We start from the raw sequence: 22414 nt of genomic DNA, 5'->3' as shown, positions 1-22414 counted from the left end.
TGGAAAAAATGACATTACTCATCTGATTTTTCTTTATTTTTATCAGTTTTATCTTATAATAAACGAATCTTACCTAATTTTGTCTATTTTTCCATCATAATTTATAAATTATATTTATATTATTTTATAAAATTAATACTATGAAATTTTAATAATTAATTTTTGTAAAAAATGTCCTAAAGTCAACAAATATTTATATTTTTTATATTTTTGGTTAAAAAAAATGATGCTTTTCATGTAAAATTCTCAAAATATTGATTGATAAACATAATTTTGTTTATATCTTCATCAAATTTTAAAATTTAACGATTTTTGTAATTTTCTGTATAAAAAAAATTAAATTTTCAGCTGAACTTCTTTCACGCTATTTAAATTTTATTATTTAAATAAAAAAAATTATGAATTCAAAACAAAAATTAATTTATAAGTCAAATTTTTGTTTTAAATTCATAATTTTTTTTGTTCTTCTTTCAAAACTGACATTTATTAGTTCAATTTTTATTAAAAATTCTCTTATTTTAAACTTTTATTGACATTTTTTAAAATTTTCATCTAAAAAAATGACTTTTCTGTACAAATTTATATATTTTTAACAAATTTCTTAAAATTTCTTATGATTTTTTGATTTTTTTGTCTGAAAATTAACATTTTTCAGAAGTTTCATGTAAAAATTGAATTTTCTTAATAAAGTTTTACTTAAAATTTTTTAAATTTTCAACAATTTTTTCTTAAAATTTAAAAAATTGAATATTTTGTCTGAAAATTAACATATCAGACATTTTTCAGATGTTTCATGTAAAAATTGAATTTTCTTAATAAAATTTTACGTAAAATTTTTCATATTTTCAACGATTTTGTTTTAAAATTTAAAAATTTCAATGATTTTTTAATATCTTGTCTGAAAATTAATATTTCAGACATTTTTCAGAAGTTTCCTCTAAAAATTGAATATTCTTAATAAAGTTTTACTTAAAATGTTTCACATTTTTAACGATTTTGTCTTAAAATTTAAAAGTTTCTTAATAAAATTTGACTTAAAATTTTTCATATTTTCAACGATTTTGTTTTAAAATTTAATAAATTTCAATGATTTTTTAATATTTTGTCTGAAAATTAACATTTCAGACATTTTTCAGAAGTTTCATCTAAAAACTGAATTTTCTTAATAAAGTTTGACTTAAAATTTTTCATATTTTCAACGATTTTGTTTTAAAATTTAAAAATTTCAGTGACTTTTAATATCTTGTCTGAAAATTAATATTTCAGACATTTTTCAGAAGTTTCCTCTAAAAATTGAATATTCTTAATAAAGTTTTACTTAAAATTTTTCACATTTCTAAACGATTTTGTTTTAAAATTAAAAATTTCAGTGATTTTTTTAATATTTTGTTTAAAAATTAACATTTCAGACTTTTTTCAGAAGTTTCATTTAAAAATTGAATTTTCTTAATAAAATTTTTCACATTTTCATTTTCAAATATTTCAGTATTTTTCGAATTCTTTGTCTGAAAATTAATATTATTAGCAGTGTTTTATGACATGACACAAATTAATAAATTTTAAATATTTTTCTGATTCTTTTATAATTATCTTAATGTTTGTTTAAAAATTAATATTTTTAATTGAAAGTTCTATAATATTTGTCAAATTTTGATTATTTCTTGCCCCATTTTTAAGTTCCTGAAACTTTTTGAGTTTTTTATCTTAAATAATTAAATAACAACTTTTAAAATTTTCAAATTATCTTGATGCTTTTTTTTTTTAATTTACAAATAATAATAATTTTTTAGAAATTATCTATTAAATTTGACAAATTTTATTATTAATCTTAATATGAATTAGTTAATATTTTTGCCTTAAAACTGACATTTTTTTGCTCATTCATTACCTAATTTCCTGAAATTTGTCAAAATCTATAAACTAGTGTTAACACCAGTGAAATCAAGCACATATAATTTAGTAATTAATGTAAATATACTTATGTACATATTTCCAGAACATTGATTCGAATAATAAGCCATAAAACATAGCACAATCAATTTCCTGTAATTATATGTCACAAATAAGTCTGATTTATCCACTCCACTAAACCGGGGGTGAGATTATAACACTTTCCTCAACCATATCGAATATGATTTAATAACACCTAAACACGATATAAAGACATTAACCATTAAATTATTACATAAAATTCATTGATTGTTTGTTAAACTAACTATGTTAGTTTAGTTCGTTCTATTAAATTTTACATGCAAACTCGTTCGAGTGCTAAAACTTTTCTTCGCCCTTATAAGGACTAAGCTTTTAATCGGTTTAATCTTACATAATACTCGTATAAGCATTAAAAGAGTGGGACATGTCAGACGCCTTTTCCATAATTAATGTCCGATATTCAGTTTCAAAGTGAGCACATTTTTTAATTGGCTAATAATCAATTATCGAGTTTAATCTACTTAAAATCAACCTTAGGATCAATTTATGGTAATCACCGTAAAAAAAGTGGAACCGTTCAAATGATAGTCGGTCGTAAACTGAAAAGGAGTAAAATTTTTTCAAATTGAAAACGCTTAATCCGTCTTATGTAACGTATGCAGATGGAAACAGGAAATAGCTTAATAAATGCAGCAATTAACATGCTAAATGATGTACATGGTGTGCATGTTATGCATATGTGTTACAGCAAATAAATAAATTACGTTCGACGTTATTAAATAAATAATAATTTCTGTTGAAATAAATTACAGTTTAATTGCCGAACGTCAGGGTTTATTGCATACAAGGTTTGTCACAAATATGAAAACATGATTGTTGGTTGGTATAGTTAATGTTATTAAAATTTAACCGACCAGTAAAAAAGTTTGCGTGCCATTTATTTTATGCAAAACCGATTCGGATTTGCATAGACATGTTAAACGATGTTGTGTCACATTCGTATCAGGGAAAAATTGACGGTAATCACTTTTCCCGGCAGGATCACGGATCCATCAAACGAATGCGCAAAACGGCGGTGGGAAAGTGGGCCAAATATTCATTCGGATCACCTACATGAAACAATAAACGTGACACGTTACGCAAGTTATTATTATTTATTGTGTCGAGATTTAAATGACTTAAGGCGTCCTTTATTTACAACCGGTGCAATGTTAATTCAAACGGACAGGGAACAATGATATTTCTTCTGCCCACTACAAATTGGCACGTCCACCACTAAATCATTACCTTCTTTTTCTACTACTAAGAAAAAATTATATAATACAGGCCAATAGGCATTTTGGTGTCAAGGATCCCTCAACTGTTCCTAAGCAACTTTTGGATTTAGGACTTGAGAAGAAGCAAGGTACTGAACTTTAAGAGATTCAGATAGTCTATGAGATAAATTGAATTGTTGAAGAATTGTTAAATCTCCTTCAAACTCTCAGTCTTTTTCCTTACGTGACATTGTTGTTGCTGTATCATCTTCCAGCAGTTCTGTCAAAGCTAGATAATAAGGAAATAAATGATAAACTATATTATTTTCCTTCAATTTGGATGTAGTAACTGGATGGACTCCTTTGAGAGGTTCAGGTCTCTTAGAAGTCGTTCAGTTTTAGCTAAATAAAGTGTTGAAGGATTGTTAAATCTATTTTAAAGTCACAGTGTTTTCTTCACCTGACATTCTTGTTGCTGTATCATCTTCCAGCAGTTGGAAGAATCTAAAGTAACATCTGTCAGAGCTAGGTATTAAGGAAATAAAGGATAAACTAGATTATTTTCCTTCAAATTGGATGTAGCAACTGGATGGACTCCTTTGAGAGATCCAGGTCTCTTAGAAGTCGTTCAGTTTTAGTTAAATAAAGGGTTGAAGAATTGTTAAATCTGTTTCAAAGTCACAGTCGTTATCTTCATCTGACATTGTTGTTGCTGCATCATCTTTCAGCAGTTGGAAGAATCCAAAATAACATCGGTCAGAGCTAGGTATTAAGGAAATAAAGGATAAACTAGATTATTTTCCTTCAATCTGGATGCAGCAACTGGACGGACTCCTTTGAGAGATCCAGGTCTCTTAGAAGTCGTTCAGTTTTAGCTAAATAAAGGGTTGAAGAATTGTTAAATCTGTTTCAAAGTCACAGTCGTTATCTTCATCTGACATTGTTGTTGCTGCATCATCTTCCAGCAGTTGGAAGAATCCAAAATAACATCTGTCAGAGCTAGGTATTAAGGAAATAAAGGATAAACTAGATTATTTTCCTTCAATCTGGATGCAGCAACTGGATGGACTCCTTTGAGAGGTTCAGGTCTGTTAGAAGTCATTCAGTTTTAGCTAAATAAAGAGTTGAAGAATTGTTAAATCTATTTCAAAGTCACAGTGTTTTCTTCATCTGACATTGTTGTTGCTGTATCATTTTCCAGCAGTCGGACGAATCCAAAATAACATCTGTCAGAGCTAGGTATTAAGGAAATAAAAGATGAACCAGATTATTTTCCTTCAATTTGGATGTCGTTCAGTTTTAGCTAAATAAAGGGTTGAAGAACTGTTAAATCTGTTTCAAAATCACAATGTTTTCTTCACTCAGGTGAAGGTTGTTGCTGTATCATTTTCCAACAATTGGAAGAATCCAACATTGTCACTATATATCATATTCCAGCAACTCTAAGATGTTTAAAGGATGAAGTGGGTACTACTTTAAAAGTTGATGCGGGTCTTACTGCTGAATCTAGTTAAAGATATGTCACATTAGTTCCTTGGATATTGAATGAATGCCAGAGTATGTAGATTTAATCTGATGACATAAAATCAGTTCTGTGTTTTCTGATACCAAAAAAAAAAACATCCATTTTGTTAGACTGCATAATCTAATCTAGTTTGTAACGAATACGTTCGCAGGAACGCTTTTGTATGGCCATAGCATTACGTAAATTTCGTTTAACGGACCTGCTAGCAGGACGATTGAACGTTTCCTCGTTCACGCCAATAATCCGGGCCGGCTGAAAAGTGGGCACTCTGTACATCACAGCCGTAAATGGACTCCTGTTGGGACATTCACTGGTCGGTGCCGTCACGCGTTCGGTTTCGCATGAATGAAACGATTAGGTTCTTGCAGTGGTTGCATTATAAATCAGCAGGATCAAAAATCTGGTTTTTGTTCCTACAACATTGTAAAAAACTCCTCATCATTTTACTTGTGCAAATGTAGCAGTGAGTACGGTTAAGGTAAAGGTGTAAAAGTTAAATGTCACTTAAAGTGGATGCAGGAGAAAAAGTCATCATTACTCGCAGTCCCGGACCATAAATTATTCCGGGATCATTATACCCGCCAGTCGGTTTACGACATCCAACCGTTTTGCTGCTTTTGTACGAAATTTATGTGTTAATTCAGCCCGACACTACTGTTGGACGTTAAATATCAGGAAATCAACACGACTGCTACACCACTTTACATAGGAATAAAATACACGTACGTGGATCAAATAAATAATTATTTATTTCATCTTTACGATACTTCAGTTGGAGTTTTCTTTTGTTGTCCACAGACGCAACTGCATCTTCTAAATTGATATTGCAAACAGCCCAATAAAATTGCTATAAAGTCCGGGCTGCACCCTCTTAATAACAATGAGTACGGTACCGTTTCCGGATTTGATTACGAAGAGTTACTTCACCTCAACAATGCCTTGTGTATGTTATATAATATGATGAAGTATCACCATAATATCTCACATTCATTCAAGTGGATAGAGTAATGAATGGCTGAACCACAACCAGAAATAATACGGAGATGATATTAATAAGCAAATTTTTGCTCCGCGTCCGAAACGTTCCAGAAGGAATGACGCTTTCGCCGCCATACCAAGGAGGAAATACAGTTATTCGCTATTATTAATTAATGACGGAAATTCAGTGATAAAATATCTGTCTGGATGAAAAGTGGCGGTACTATAAGTCCCACTAGGTACCATTGAAATATAAGCGATCATTGCGGTAGTACAAACATCCGATTATTATCAGTGGCGTAACTCAATAGTCTGGTATTATTTTGAACTCTCCTTTTGCCTTTATACAGGTTAATGGTCATGATAAGAAATTTAGCTTCGTTAACTTCAATAAAATGGACGTCCGCATTTTCATCATCATCTTTGGTTTCTTCTTTCTCTCCTTTCTCTTCAATTTAGCTTAAAAGGGTACATAATATAACATTAATCAAATCTCCATCATAATTTCTTTTCTATTTAACCAAATATACTATCTTCAATTTTATTGACATATTTTCATTTTGTATTTTCCTTTAATTATTTTTCAGTTTTTATTTTTCAATTACTGAATACAGCTTTCCAAAATTAGCTATTTTACTGGTGCAATTTTAAATTATTGTCATTACTTTAAATTTTCTATTAAACATCTTCAAATTTGCAGTTAATACATTTTCATTTTGTAATCTTCCATTAATTATGTCTCATCTTCTGCCTTTCCATTATTGAATGTAGTTTTTTAAGAAGCTTTTAAAAAGATATTTTGAAAATTAGCCATTTTGTTAGTGTAATTTTAAATTATTATCATTATCTTTAATCTTCCACTAATCATCTTCAATGTATTTTTATAGCTTTACAAGATGTTTTAAAAAACTTTTTTTAAGAAGCTTTTAAAAAGATATTTTGTTAGTAGAATTTGTCATTACCTTCAATCTTCCATTAATCATCTTCAATTTTGAAGCTAATATATTTTCATTTTGTAATATTTATCTTCCACTAATTATGTCTCGTCTTCTGTCTTTCAATTATTGAATGTATATTTAGAAGATGCTTTAAATAACTCTTTTAGGGAAGTTTTTAAAAAGATATCTAGAAAATTAGCTACTTTGTTGGTGAAATTTTAAGTTATTATCATTATCTTCAATCTTCCATTAATCATCTTCAATTTTGCAGCTAATATACTTTCATTTTGTAATATTTATCTTTCATTAATTATGTCTCATCTTCTGCCTTTCAATTATTGTGTATAGTTTTACAAGATGCTTTAAAAAACCTTTTTTAAGAAGCTTTTAAAAAGATATCTTGAAAATAAGCTATTTTGTTGGTGCAATTTTAAGTTATTGTCATTATCTTTAATCTTCCATTAATCATCTTAAATTTTGAAGCTAATTTATTTTCATTTTATAATATTTACCTTCCACTAATTATGTCTCGTCTTCTGTCTTTCAATTATTGAATGTAGATTTAGAAGATGCTTTAAATAACTCTTTTAGAGAAGTTTTTAAAAAGATATATAGAAAATTAGCTACTTTGTTGGTGAAATTTTAAGTTATTATCATTATCTTCAATCTTCCATTAATCATCTTCAATTTTGCAGCTAATATACTTTCATTTTGTAATATTTATCTTTCATTAATTATGTCTCATCTTCTGCCTTTCAATTATTGTGTATAGTTTTACAAGATGCTTTAAAAAACCTTTTTTAAGAAGCTTTTAAAAAGATATCTTGAAAATAAGCTATTTTGTTGGTGCAATTTTAAGTTATTGTCATTATCTTTAATCTTCCATTAATCATCTTAAATTTTGAAGCTAATTTATTTTCATTTTATAATATTTACTTTCCACTAATTATGTCTCGTCTTCTGTCTTTCAATTATTGAATGTAGATTTAGAAGATGCTTTAAATAACTCTTTTAGAGAAGTTTTTAAAAAGATATATAGAAAATTAGCTACTTTGTTGGTGAAATTTTAAGTTATTGTCATTATCTTCAATCTTCCATAAATTATCTTCAATTTTGCAGCTAATATATTTTCATTTTGTAATATTTATCATCCATTAATTATGTCTCATCTTCTGCCTTTCAATTATTGTGTGTAGTTTTACAAGATGCTTTAAAAAACTTTTTTTAAGAAGCTTTTAAAAAGATATCTTGAAAGTAAGCTATTTTGTTGGTGCAATTTTAAGTTATTGTCATTATCTTTAATCTTCCATTAATCATGTTCAATTTTGAAGCTAATATATTTTTATTTTGTAATATTTATCTTCCATTAATTATGTCTCGTCTTCTGTCTTTCAATTATTGAATGTAGATTTAGAAGATGCTTTAAATAACTCTTTTAGAGAAGTTTTTAAAAAGATATATAGAAAATTAGCTACTTTGTTGGTGAAATTTTAAGTTATTGTCATTATCTTCAATCTTCCATTAATCACCTTCAATTTTGAAGCTAATATATTTTCATTTTGTAATATTTATCTTCCATTAATTATGTCTCGTCTTCTGTCAATTATTGAATGTAGTTTTGCAAGATGGTTTAAAAAACTATTTTTAAGAAGATAAAGATATCTTGAAAATTAACTCTTCCTTTAATTAGGTCTCATCTTGTCTCTTTGAATTACTGAATATAGCCTTTTGTTAACGCCATTTTAAATTAAATTAAAATTTATGATTGTATATTTTTAGCACGTTACTTTTTTGTCATCATCTTTAATCTTCTATTAATTATCTTCAACTTTCTTCAAATCAATCATCAATTACTGTTTATTTTAGAGTTGTTATTTACTTTGCTTTTATCGTATACGTTTCCCATCGTTTAGAGAAATGAAGACAAAATGTGTAATTTTGTTCGTCTTATTTCTGCTTCACAACAAGCATCCTGTTAATTTTGAGAAAAGCAAATACAAGGGAAGCACGAACAACAGTTAATTGCCACCATTGAGCCACTTAAAAGCCAGGCGGGGAAATAAAGCAATCGCGTCCGAGACCATTATGGTCCACAATCCTCTCGACTCGAAATAGATTACCGGAGTTAATAGACTTGCAAAAGAAGCAGCCAACAGCCAACAGTCGTTTGTTGGGCAGCGCGAAATTGATTTTCGAATTATTTACATTGAATGGACGCATTTCTGCGCCGGTTAGATTGTTCGCAATTCCGTTTACATAAATCGGGAGCACATGTAACAACTTGCTTTTTGATACGATCGTAAATGTCGTTCCTATTTGTGGGGCAGACCATCGGATATGCTTTATGCCGGATCGGGTACGACGTTGACGCACTTCGGGTACTTACCGCACATTTCGACGTGTCCAGAATCTCCACTTCGGTCGTCACGTTGTCGAAGGTCACGTTGTGACGGTACAAAAAATCTGAAACATTAACAACAATAAGATCAAACACCAGAGGGTCATTATAAATCATTAAGCACATAATTGGCTGTTTATTTTAAACTTCCAGCTTGTATGACAAATTGAATAAGTACAAGAGAGTTGTTTTACATATGCAAATGTTGCGTAACGCATATAATTATAAATGTTATTAAATTTTCATAGATGATGGATCAGTACGACGTCTGGTGCGTTGTAACGACGAAGAAGTTCATCATTAAATCATTTTCAAATAAGTTTAATTGCATCGTTCGGGTCAACGAAATAAATCCAAACGAAAGGTTAATTAAATGAAAATGTACGATCCTCATGGAAATATTATGCGGGGTAATTAATATTTTCACTTTCGATCGTTTTATTAATTGAAAAGTTGTTGGTACTGTCGCTTTTTTTCGTGTAACTCATCGATTTCCTTTATTAGGAGGCGATGATGAATTTAAACATGATAAAACAGTGAATTTTAGCTTGTTATCCTCATTTTTCTTCCTCCCCCTCCTTCTTCTTCTGTTTAGGTACCATCATTGTTTCACCACAAATTCTATTAAGAAGTTCTTATATAGGGATATCTTCAGAATCAAATTTTTTCAATTAGGAAACTGATATTTGTCATTTCCCTTATGTGTACATTTATCATCTTCTTACATTGTTGATTGTTATTTTAAACTATTGTCATCATCTTTAATGTTTCATCAATTTTATTCAATTTGACAGCTGATATTTGTACTTCTTCTTTTGTGTATAATCACTCATTTCTTTCTCATCTTCTTACTTTTAAATAGTCCTAATTGATCTTGAGAATTAACTATTTTGATTATTATTTTAAACTATTGTCATCATCTTTAATTTGTTATCAATTTTCTTCAATTTGGCAGCTGATATTTAGACTTCTTCTTTTGTGTATAATCCTTCATTTTTTTCTCATCTTCTTACTTTTAAATAGTCCTAATTAACCTCGGGAATTGACTATTTTGATTGTTATTTTAAACTATTGTTATCATCTTTAATCTTTCATCAATTTTCTTCAATTTGGCAGCTGATATTTATTCTTCCTCTTTTATGTATAATCCCTAATTCTTTTATCATCTTCTTACTTTTAAATAGTCCTAATTAATCTCGAGAATTGATTATTTTGATTGTTATTTTAAACTATTGACATCATCATTAATGTTTCATCAATTTTCTTCAATTTGGCAGCTGATATTTGGACTTCTTCTTTTGTGTATAATCCTTCATTATTTTTTCATCTTCTTACTTTTAAATAGTCCTAATTAATCTCGGGAATTGACTATTTTGATTGTTATTTTAAACTATTGTTGTCATCTTTAATCTCTCATCAATTTTCTTCAATTTGACAGCTGATATTTGTACTTCTTCTTTTGTGTATAATCCCTCATTTCTTTCTCATCTTCTTACTTTTAAATAGTCCTAATTAACCTTGAGAATTGTCTATTTTGATTGTTATTTTAAATTATTGTTATCATCTTTAATCTTTCATCAATTTTCTTCAATTTGGCAGCTGATATTTATTCTTCCTCTTTTATGTATAATCCCTAATTCTTTTATCATCTTCTTACTTTTAAATAGTCCTAATTAATCTCGAGAATTGATTATTTTGATTGTTATTTTAAACTATTGACATCATCATTAATGTTTCATCAATTTTCTTCAATTTGGCAGCTGATATTTGGACTTCTTCTTTTGTGTATATTCCCTCATTTCTTTTTCATCTTCTTACTTTTAAATAGTCCTAATTAACCTTGAGAATTGTCTATTTTGATTGTTATTTTAAACTATTGTCATCATCTTTAATCTTTCATCAATTTTCTTCAATTTGGCAGCTGATATTTATACTTCCTCTTTTGTGTATAGTCCCTCATTTTTTTCTCATCTTTTTACTTTTAAACAGTCCTGATTAATCTTGAGAATTCACTATTTTGGTTATTTTAAACTATTGTCATCATCTTTAATATTTCATCAATTTTCTTCAATTTGGCAGCTGATATTTGGACTTCTTCTTTTGTGTATAATCCTTCATTTTTTTCTCATCTTCTTACTTTTAAATAGTCCTAATTAACCTCGGGAATTGACTATTTTGATTGTTATTTTAAACTATTGTTATCATCTTTAATCTTTCATCAATTTTCTTCAATTTGGCAGCTGATATTTATTCTTCCTCTTTTATGTATAATCCCTAATTCTTTTATCATCTTCTTACTTTTAAATAGTCCTAATTAATCTCGAGAATTGGCTATTTTGATTGTTATTTTAAACTATTCTCATCATCTTTAATCTTTCATCAATTTTCTTCAATTTGGCAGCTGATATTTATACTTCCTCTTTTGTGTGTAATCCCTCATTTCTTTCTCATCTTCTTACTTTTAAATAGTCCTAATTAACCTTGAGAATTGTCTATTTTGATTGTTATTTTAAACTATTGTCATCATCTTTAATCTTTCATCAATTTTCTTCAATTTGGCAGCTGATATTTATACTTCCTCTTTTGTGCATAGTCCCTCATTTTTTTCTCATCTTCTTACTTTTAAACAGTCCTGATTAATCTTGAGAATTCACTATTTTGGTTATTTTAAACTATTGTCATCATCTTTAATATTTCATCAATTTTCTTCAATTTGGCAGCTGATATTTGGACTTCTTCTTTTGTGTATAATCCTTCATTTTTTTCTCATCTTCTTACTTTTAAATAGTCCTAATTAATCTCGGGAATTGACTATTTTGATTGTTATTTTAAACTATTGTTATCATCTTTAATCTTTCATCAATTTTCTTCAATTTGGCAGCTGATATTTATTCTTCCTCTTTTATGTATAATCCCTAATTCTTTTATCATCTTCTTACTTTTAAATAGTCCTAATTAATCTCGAGAATTGATTATTTTGATTGTTATTTTAAACTATTGACATCATCATTAATGTTTCATCAATTTTCTTCAATTTGGCAGCTGATATTTGGACTTCTTCTTTTGTGTATATTCCCTCATTTCTTTCTCATCTTCTTATTTTTAAATAGTCCTAATTAACCTTGAGAATTGGCTATTTTGATTGTTATTTTAAACTATTCTCATCATCTTTAATCTTTCATCAATTTTCTTCAATTTGGCAGCTGATATTTATACTTCCTCTTTTGTGTATAATCCCTCATTTCTTTCTCATCTTTTTTACTTTTAAATAGTCCTAATTAATCACGAGAATTGGCTATTTTGATTGTTATTTTAAACTATTGTCATCATCTTTAAACTTTCATCAATTTTCTTCAATTTGGCAGCTGATATTTATACTTCCTCTTTTGTGTATAATCCCACATTTCTTTCTCATCTTTTTTACTTTTAAATAGTCCTAATTAATCACGAGAATTGTCTATTTTGATTGTTATTTTAAACTATTGTCATCATCTTTAATCTTTCGTCAATTTTCTTCAATTTGGCAGCTGATATTTGTTTTATTCTATATTTTTTTGTTATCTATCACTATTTGAAATAATCATTCTTAATCTTCTAAGATTAGTTTAAGGACTTCATTTGAGAAGTTCTAAATAGACATCTTGAAAGCTGTGTATTTTGATTAAGTTATTTTAATAGATTGTTATGATCATCGTTTTCTTTAAGGCGGAAGCGAAGAAAAAGCGATAAACTCTAGCTTGTAAACGACTTTTGCAGTGACTTTTTACTGTCATCGTTTAAATCACTTAAGTCGGAATAGAGACGAGACACTTTCAGAATTACATATAATTTCAGTAATGACCGACATCAGCGTTTCATGAAAATTAGAGCACGGAAGAGGCTAATGAAATTAAAGAGAATAGAACCACCTGGGGCCATTTATCATTTGTCCATCATTATTATGTTGCATTAATTGTGCGCATTTGTTATGCAGAAGTCAACAATGTTGCGTTCACCGTTTCCATTATTAATTGGATGATGAATGGGTGCGCATCAATCGATGCGGCCTTTGTTTAATCACGTGCCATACAATTAGTCCGGTTTTTTTTTAATGGAAAGTGTCAATTACTGCGGAAATAAGGAAAGTCCAGTTCGTCCCTTTCGTGCTCATTTGAATAATCCGTTGGTTGGCAAGTGCTGGAATAACGGTGCTTAAGTAAAAGCTCAGTAATCGTTTGTCGGCAACTGTCACCCTCCAGATAAAACTTGATTCGCCTGAGAAAGTCGATGCTTTTCCTTCGAACGCGTCGATTAACTTAACATTTTATTTACGAAGCGCATTAAAAACGTTTGTTTAATTCCAATAATAATACTGATTATCTTATCAGTTGTTCCTTTAGCATAATAGAATTGTTATAAGTCGTGCAGAAAATGAAATGCGTCCGTTGAATAATAACACCTTTTATTTGATAATGTGGAAAAAGCGTCAGGCATTACAGTTATTAAGATTGTCCCGGAGCTTCTCTGCCCATTGAGTGATGGAAAGTGCGAAGCGAATTATATCGTTTTCCAGACGTTCCAACGTTAACTTCATTACAACCATTACAACACCTTATCTATTAAATAAAATTGCCGTTTTTATTTCTTTGACACTTTCCCGGAATAAATAATATGTATTTGTTTATATTTGTTATATTACACTTTCTATTTTAGCAACTTATCATTTGTGGCTGGGATTATAAAATTATGCGAAACGTTAAGTGGGATAATTTCGTCATTTCGTACGGCCTCAAGCAAAGCAGCTTAACTAAGTTTTGACCACCTTAAAATGTGAAATTTTGTTGTACGTGTGTTAAATTGGATCATTTTATTCGGTTTTCAATTTTTGAGGCTCGTTGACAGAAATCTTATAATGTATGGATACTTATTCTGTCAATACGTAATGATAGAGTGTATTAGCAATAAATTATTAAGCTACTATATTTTCTTGCTTTCGGATTTCTATATATAGTATGGCGCCATGCAAGAATTAAACTGGTAATTGATACCTATAGATAAATAATAGTAATAATAAAGGAAACAAGATTTAATTGAGAAAAGGGTTAAAAAGCAAAATGAAACGATTGATAGTTCGTTAGACTCTTGTACTATTTTCCTCTGGCCTATTCCACTTCAATTTGACCTTTAATCTTCAATTTCTTTATTATTTTTTCATGTGTATTTCATTATATCTAATTTATCTCCTGTGTTTTAAAATAATACTAATTAATCCTTTAATAACGTTTGTTATTTTAAACGATTGTCATCATCTTCAATTTATTATCTTTTTTCTTAAATTTGTCAACTGATATGTTTTCTTCTTTTGTGTAAATTCCATAACTTCTGTCTCATCTTCTGTCTTAGAAATACCACAATCCTATTTAATCTTCCAAGATATGTACATTGATGTCTTTTATTCCTATTAATATATTAAATATTTACAAGACAAAATAGGTGTCGTTGTGATAGTTTTGAGGTACCCTCCAAATCACTGGTGGGAGTAATTAGTACCATGAGCAGTTTCAGGTATACCTAGTTAATTGAATTCTAATTTTAGCTATGAAATTAGAATTTTAACCTGAAAATATACCTTTACATCCTGTTCCAATTAAATAATTCAGTAGACTCGTTTAAGAAGTTCAGGTTTTCTGTGAGTTTGTTCAATTTACTGTCAATTTCTACATCGGTCGTTGATGTACTCCAAGACAGGAAGACTGCTGAAGCCTGATGATGTCTTTGGTTCCTATTGATATCTTTGATATTCACAAGACAAAATAGGTGTCGTTGTGATAGTTTTGAGGTACCCTCCAAATCACTGGTGGGAGTAATTAGTACCATGAGCAGTTTCAGGTATACCTAGTTAGTTGAATTCTAATTTTAGCTATGAAATTAGAATTTTAACCTGAAAATATACCTTTATATCCTGTTCCAATTAAATAATTCAGTAGACTCGTTTAAGAAGTTCAGGTTTTCTGTGAGTTTGTTCAATTTACTGTTAATTTCTACATCGGACGTTGATGTACTCCAAGACAGGAAGACTGCTGAAGGATGATGATGTCTTTGGTTCCTATTGATATCTTTGATATTCACAAGACAAAATGGGTGTCGTTGTGATAGTTTTGAGGTACCCTCCAAATCACTGGTGGGAGTAATTAGTACCATGAGCAGTTTCAGGTATACCTAGTTAATTGAATTCTAATTTTAGCTATGAAATTAGAATTTTAACCTGAAAATATACTTTTACATCCTGTTCCAATTAAATAATTCAGCAGACTCGTTTAAGAAGTTCAGGTTTTCTGTGAGATTGTTCAATTTACTGTCAATTTCTACATCGGACCTTGATGTACTCCAAGACAGGAAGACTGCTGAAGCCTGATGATGTCTTTGGTTCCTATTGATATCTTTGATATTCACAAGACAAAATAGGTGTCGTTGTGATAGTTTTGAGGTACCCTCCAAATCACTGGTGGGAGTAATTAGTACCATGAGCAGTTTCAGGTATACCTAGTTAATTGAATTCTAATTTTAGCTATGAAATTAGAATTTTAACCTGAAAATATACTTTTACATCCTGTTCCAATTAAATAATTCAGCAGACTCGTTTAAGAAGTTCAGGTTTTCTGTGAGTTTGTTCAATTTACTGTCAATTTCTACATCGGACGTTGATGTACTCCAAGACAGGAAGACTGCTGAAGGATGATGATGTCTTTGGTTCCTATTGATATCTTTGATATTCACAAGACAAAATGGGTGTCGTTGTGATAGTTTTGAGGTACCCTCCAAATCACTGGTGGGAGTAATTAGTACCACGAGCAGTTTCAGGTATACCTAGTTAATTGAATTCTAATTTTAGCTATGAAATTAGAATTTTAACCTGAAAATATACTTTTACATCCTGTTCCAATTAAATAATTCAGTAGACTCGTTTAAGAAGTTCAGGTTTTCTGTGAGATTGTTCAATTTACTGTCAATTTCTACATCGGACCTTGATGTACTCCAAGACAGGAAGACTGCTGAAGGATGATGATGTCTTTGGTTCCTATTGATATCTTTGATATTCACAAGACAAAACAGCTGTCGTTGTGACAGTTTTGAGGTACCATCCAAATCACTGGTGGGAGTAATTAGTACCATGAGCAGTTTCAGGTATACCTAGTTAGTTGAATTCTAATTTTAGCTATGAAATTAGAATTTTAACCTGAAAATATACGTTTATATCCTCTTCCAATTGAATAATTCAGTAGACTCGTTTAAGAAGTTCAGGTTTTCTGTAAGTTTGTTCAATTTACTGTCAATTTCTTCATCGGACGTTGATGTACTCCAAGACAGGAAGACTGCTGAAGGATGATGATGTCTTTGGTTCCTATTGATATCTTTGATATTCACAAGACAAAATAGGTGTCGTTGTGATAGTTTTGATGTACCCTCCAAATCACTGGTGGGAGTAATTAGTACCATGAGCACTTTCAGGTATACCTAGTTAATTGAATTCTAATTTTAGCTATGAAATTAGAATTTTAACCTGAAAATATACTTTTACATCCTGTTCCAATTAAATAATTCAGTAGACTCGTTTAAGAAGTTCAGGTTTTCTGTGAGATTGTTCAATTTACTGTCAATTTCTACATCGGACCTTGATGTACTCCAAGACAGGAAGACTGCTGAAGGATGATGATGTCTTTGGTTCCTATTGATATCTTTGATATTCACAAGACAAAACAGCTGTCGTTGTGACAGTTTTGAGGTACCATCCAAATCACTGGTGGGAGTAATTAGTACCATGAGCAGTTTCAGGTATACCTAGTTAGTTGAATTCTAATTTTAGCTATGAAATTAGAATTTTAACCTGAAAATATACGTTTATATCCTCTTCCAATTGAATAATTCAGTAGACTCGTTTAAGAAGTTCAGGTTTTCTGTAAGTTTGTTCAATTTACTGTCAATTTCTTCATCGGACGTTGATGTACTCCAAGACAGGAAGACTGCTGAAGGATGATGATGTCTTTGGTTCCTATTGATATCTTTGATATTCACAAGACAAAATAGGTGTCGTTGTGATAGTTTTGATGTACCCTCCAAATCACTGGTGGGAGTAATTAGTACCATGAGCACTTTCAGGTATACCTAGTTAATTGAATTCTAATTTTAGCTATGAAATTAGAATTTTAACCTGAAAATATACTTTTACATCCTGTTCCAATTAAATAATTCAGTAGACTCGTTTAAGAAGTTCAGGTTTTCTGTGAGATTGTTCAATTTACTGTCAATTTCTACATCGGACCTTGATGTACTCCAAGACAGGAAGACTGCTGAAGGATGATGATGTCTTTGGTTCCTATTGATATCTTTGATATTCACAAGACAAAACAGCTGTCGTTGTGACAGTTTTGAGGTACCATCCAAATCACTGGTGGGAGTAATTAGTACCATGAGCAGTTTCAGGTATACCTAGTTAGTTGAATTCTAATTTTAGCTATGAAATTAGAATTTTAACCTGAAAATATACGTTTATATCCTCTTCCAATTGAATAATTCAGTAGACTCGTTTAAGAAGTTCAGGTTTTCTGTGAGTTTGTTCAATTTACTGTCAATTTCTTCATCGGACGTTGATGTACTCCAAGACAGGAAGACTGCTGAAGGATGATGATGTCTTTGGTTCCTATTGATATCTTTGATATTCACAAGACAAAATAGGTGTCGTTGTGATAGTTTTGATGTACCCTCCAAATCACTGGTGGGAGTAATTAGTACCATGAGCAGTTTCAGGTATACCTAGTTAATTGAATTCTAATTTTAGCTATGAAATTAGAATTTTAACCTGAAAATATACTTTTACATCCTGTTCCAATTAAATAATTCAGTAGACTCGTTTAAGAAGTTCAGGTTTTCTGTGAGATTGTTCAATTTACTGTCAATTTCTACATCGGACCTTGATGTACTCCAAGACAGGAAGACTGCTGAAGGATGATGATGTCTTTGGTTCCTATTGATATCTTTGATATTCACAAGACAAAACAGCTGTCGTTGTGACAGTTTTGAGGTACCATCCAAATCACTGGTGGGAGTAATTAGTACCATGAGCAGTTTCAGGTATACCTAGTTAGTTGAATTCTAATTTTAGCTATGAAATTAGAATTTTAACCTGAAAATATACGTTTATATCCTCTTCCAATTGAATAATTCAGTAGACTCGTTTAAGAAGTTCAGGTTTTCTGTGAGTTTGTTCAATTTACTGTCAATTTCTTCATCGGACGTTGATGTACTCCAAGACAGGAAGACTGCTGAAGGATGATGATGTCTTTGGTTCCTATTGATATCTTTGATATTCACAAGACAAAATAGGTGTCGTTGTGATAGTTTTGATGTACCCTCCAAATCACTGGTGGGAGTAATTAGTACCATGAGCAGTTTCAGGTATACCTAGTTAATTGAATTCTAATTTTAGCTATGAAATTAGAATTTTAACCTGAAAATATACTTTTACATCCTGTTCCAATTAAATAATTCAGTAGACTCGTTTAAGAAGTTCAGGTTTTCTGTGAGATTGTTCAATTTACTGTCATTTTCTTAATTGGACGTTAATGTATGCCAAGTCTGGAAGACTGCTGAAGGATGAATTAGGATATGTCTATTGTTCTTCTTTAATATTCATCACATTTGCCATCTGTGACTTTACAAATGAAGAAGTAAATGCAGTCAGATTAAACATCAACAGGAAACTGAACGTGAACGAATAAATCATATTAAAAGAGCGTTTTCCGAATAATCTCAATCCGAATACAATTAGCGTTGTCGGATTGTGTATCTGGGCGCTGTAGGTGGTCGTTGGGTCGCGCGCGCCATAAGGCCTTTTATCGGAACATTTAGCAACGACACGGCCCCAACACGGGCGACTGCCGTTGGATTTTTCAACGGCGACACCAATTAACAAATAAATGGCAACGCGACATTTATTAATGAGATCCGCTCGAATGCCACCGTCACAAAGAGGCCCTTGTGCTTCCTCGTTCTTCCACCGCATGATGCCACACACGCCGTGATTTTCAAATACTACGAAACGTTAGTTACAGTACAAGTCGATTAGCATGGAAGGAAGATGTGAAGCGACTGATGGAACAGCCTCGAAAAGAGAAGAAAGTACAATAGCTTCAAAATTGAAGACAACTGATGATGAAAATAGTCAATTTTCAAGAAGAACTTCACCATTTGGAATACTAAAGATGGAACATCCACGAAAATGAAAGAAGAAGTACCTTACAACTGCAGAACTTCTGCTTCCTCGTTGTCCCACCTCGTTGTAGCCACACAGGCAGCGATTTTCAAGTGCAACGAAACATTAGTAGCAGGTCACTTAGCACGGACACAATAAAGATAAACGGTGGCTCCTAAGGCCGGTTAAAAATGGGACACCCCGATTAAACTTATCTAATTACCTTTAAACAAGTATTACGTAAGTGTGGGTTCGGCGCCAGACTCGAGGAAGACGTTTCAGGTTCCACGCCCTCCAAATAAGGCTGCGCCAAGGCTGATTATGATTTTTTTCCGCACATTGAACGGTTCTCACGGAACGCGAGGCGAATAGCTGATCAATTAAACTGTCAGATTTAGCCGGGGAATCATTGTGTTAAATGAAATAATTGCATCTTCTCGCTGTGCTGTTGTTAGATTTTTGTTTGGGACCGCGAGACTTTCGAACTGAGCCAATTTCGCCGGATGATAAGATAAGAATAATGAAAGGTAAATATGTTAATGGATATTGCAGTAATACACAAAGTAATATTCGACACGGTTTCAGTAGAAAAGTGGTCGTTATTGAACGGAACCCATCGGACACATTTGTGCACTTTTACTTTTTAATGGGAGCTTCCAATCAGGGCCTTCCTCTGAATCAAGGAAACATTAAGATATGAATCAATCAATTTTTGTATTTGCTTTGGAAATTTTGGCCCAAAAATCAGTTTACTTTCACTTGATGATGGGTGACTATTTTAGGTCTAGCAGAGTCTTAGTTTCTTTTGATCTCCCATCATTTATGTTTTAATTGTTGGGTCTAATGAAATTATTGACAGGTCAATTAAAGTAGGTCAGAGGGAAATAGTAGAGGAGTCCAACAACCATAAATTGAAAATATTCATTGGAAATTTGGGGAAGAAGTCCATTCTTAAGAAGTATATTTAAGAACTTCCTCGACAGAGTTTGTCAAACAATTTTGGTAGATTAAGTAGGACTATTTGTAATACAGAAAATACAGAAGATGAGAGTGCAATGATGGAATATACACACACAAAAAAAGAAAATATCAGCTATTAAACTGAAGAACTTTGATTAAAGATTGAAGTTGATGACCAACGTTTAAAATAAAAATTTAAAACAAAACAGTCAAATTCAAAGATATCTATTTAGAATTTCTTAAAAGAGTTTATCACACAATATTAAAATATTAACTAAGATTATATGGAAGAGAGAAGATGAGAGAGATATATTATTATATTAAACTATCACAGTGACAGCTATTTTGTCTTATAAATATAAAATGTATTAATAGGAACAAAGGACTTCGATGGACATATCCTAATCTATCTTTCAGCAGTCTTGTTGTTTTGGAGTAAGATAGTACTGGTACATCAACAACCAATAATGAAATAGACAATAAACTCAACTCAATTTCATACAAGACCTCAACTTCTTAAACGACTAGTGAATTACTTAACTAAAACTGGAAATAAAGATACAGTTTTAGGTTAAAATAGAAATTTCATAGCTACAATTAGAAGTCAATTAGTTAGATATACCTGAAATTGCTCATGGTACTAATTATCTTTGACAACGATTTAGAAAGTACTTCAAAATTAACAAAATGACAGTTATTTTGTCTTGTAAATATCAAAGGTATTAATAGGAACAATGGACATCAATAGACATATTCTAATCTATTCTTCAGCAGCCTTCCTGTGTTGGAGGAAGATAGTACTGATACATCAACGTCCAATGATGAAAACGACAGTAAATTTATCAGTCTCATAGAAGACCACAACTTCTTAAACGACTCTAGTGAATTACTTAAGTAGAACAGGAAATAAAGATACAGTTTCAGGTTAAAATAGAAATTTCATAGCTACAATTAGAAGTCAATTAGTTAGACATGCCTGAAATTGCTCATGATACTAATTATCTTTAGCAATTATTTAGAGAGTACCTCAAAACTAACAAAATGACTTGTAAATGTCAAAGGTATTAATAAGAATTGTTCCTCCATTGTGGACATCATTAGACATATCCTAATCCATCCTTCAGCAGTCTTTCTATGCAAGAAGAAGATGGTACAGACACAGGTGGCATGTTAAATGATTCCTCACCTCTTTAATGAGCATGAACTGAACAACCTCATAACAGATTTGTTTCAGGAACATTAAAATAATTAGCACCAATTCGTCACGAGCGTCAAAGACCAAAATTCCGGCCACACCGGTCGAGACTTCCTCGACAGATTAGTCCAATCCATGGGACGCCTCGAGTAATTCAATATGCGTTCCTTTCGTGATGGCCAAGATGCCCCGATAATATTTTACACGACTAAACGATCCGTGTTCGACGCCAGATAACGCCGCCACTTAAGGCTAGACAATACGGGCATTACTCAATTTTTCATCGATCCCACTCAATGATACTCGTTGTCGAATTGGTTTGTTGTTTTCAGTGAGCAAACCCTTTACTCGCTGAGTTACACCGTTAATCTACTCATTATTTATGCACAGATCTGATTGGTTTTTTTTTATTTGGCTGAAGGAATTCTAACAGATCCTTCCCCTTGTTACGCCGTTGCGCAGCACTTTATCTGATTAAAGTTACAGTTGTGTGTGCCTCAACCTAAACTCAAATATACTGTTGCAATAATATAACAATACCCAAGATTTATCACTGCCAAAGGCGCTTTAGATACAAGATAGAGCCGGGGAAAAATCCGATTTGCATATGTATAGAAAATATTTGTTGTTTTAACTTTACGTATCACCTTTGGCGTGATGTTTGGCACGATAACATTTTTCGACATTGCATAATTGTTGCAGTCGTAAATGTTGGGGTCTCGGTTAGAATAATTGTGGATTTAAATATGCAAATACCCCCTGTATAAGCTTCTAGGAATATATCGGTAACTTCTTAACCAGCCAGTCCATCCAGGAAGACAGCAATCAATTCTCCTTCAATAAATTTTCTTGAAATAATTACGATGAACTATGATAGATAACCGGTGAGCTAAGATTCCACAATAATGAACTAGCATAAAGAGTAGGAATTTTAAAAATTGAGACAATTTACTTAAACCTAATCTTGATTTTTAATGGGTTTAAATTAAGGAACACAAGAAGCA

At 31.0% G+C, this 22414-nt stretch overlaps 1 protein-coding gene across 1 annotated transcript in view; it reads right to left on the bottom strand.

Annotated features, from left to right (window-relative positions):
• Window positions 1-22414, bottom strand: part of LOC109603120 (ras-related and estrogen-regulated growth inhibitor-like) — a 104305-nt gene that overhangs the window by 40869 nt on the left and 41022 nt on the right. The window contains exon 3 of the mRNA XM_049964174.1: window positions 9016-9092. Coding sequence (XP_049820131.1) covers window positions 9016-9092 — 77 coding nt within the window. The remainder of the gene's footprint in view (window positions 1-9015; window positions 9093-22414) is intronic.

Source organism: Aethina tumida, chromosome 3, assembly GCF_024364675.1.
Source record: "Aethina tumida isolate Nest 87 chromosome 3, icAetTumi1.1, whole genome shotgun sequence".
NCBI lineage: Eukaryota > Metazoa > Arthropoda > Insecta > Coleoptera > Nitidulidae > Aethina > Aethina tumida.
This window is presented reverse-complemented; position numbering and strand designations above follow the sequence as displayed.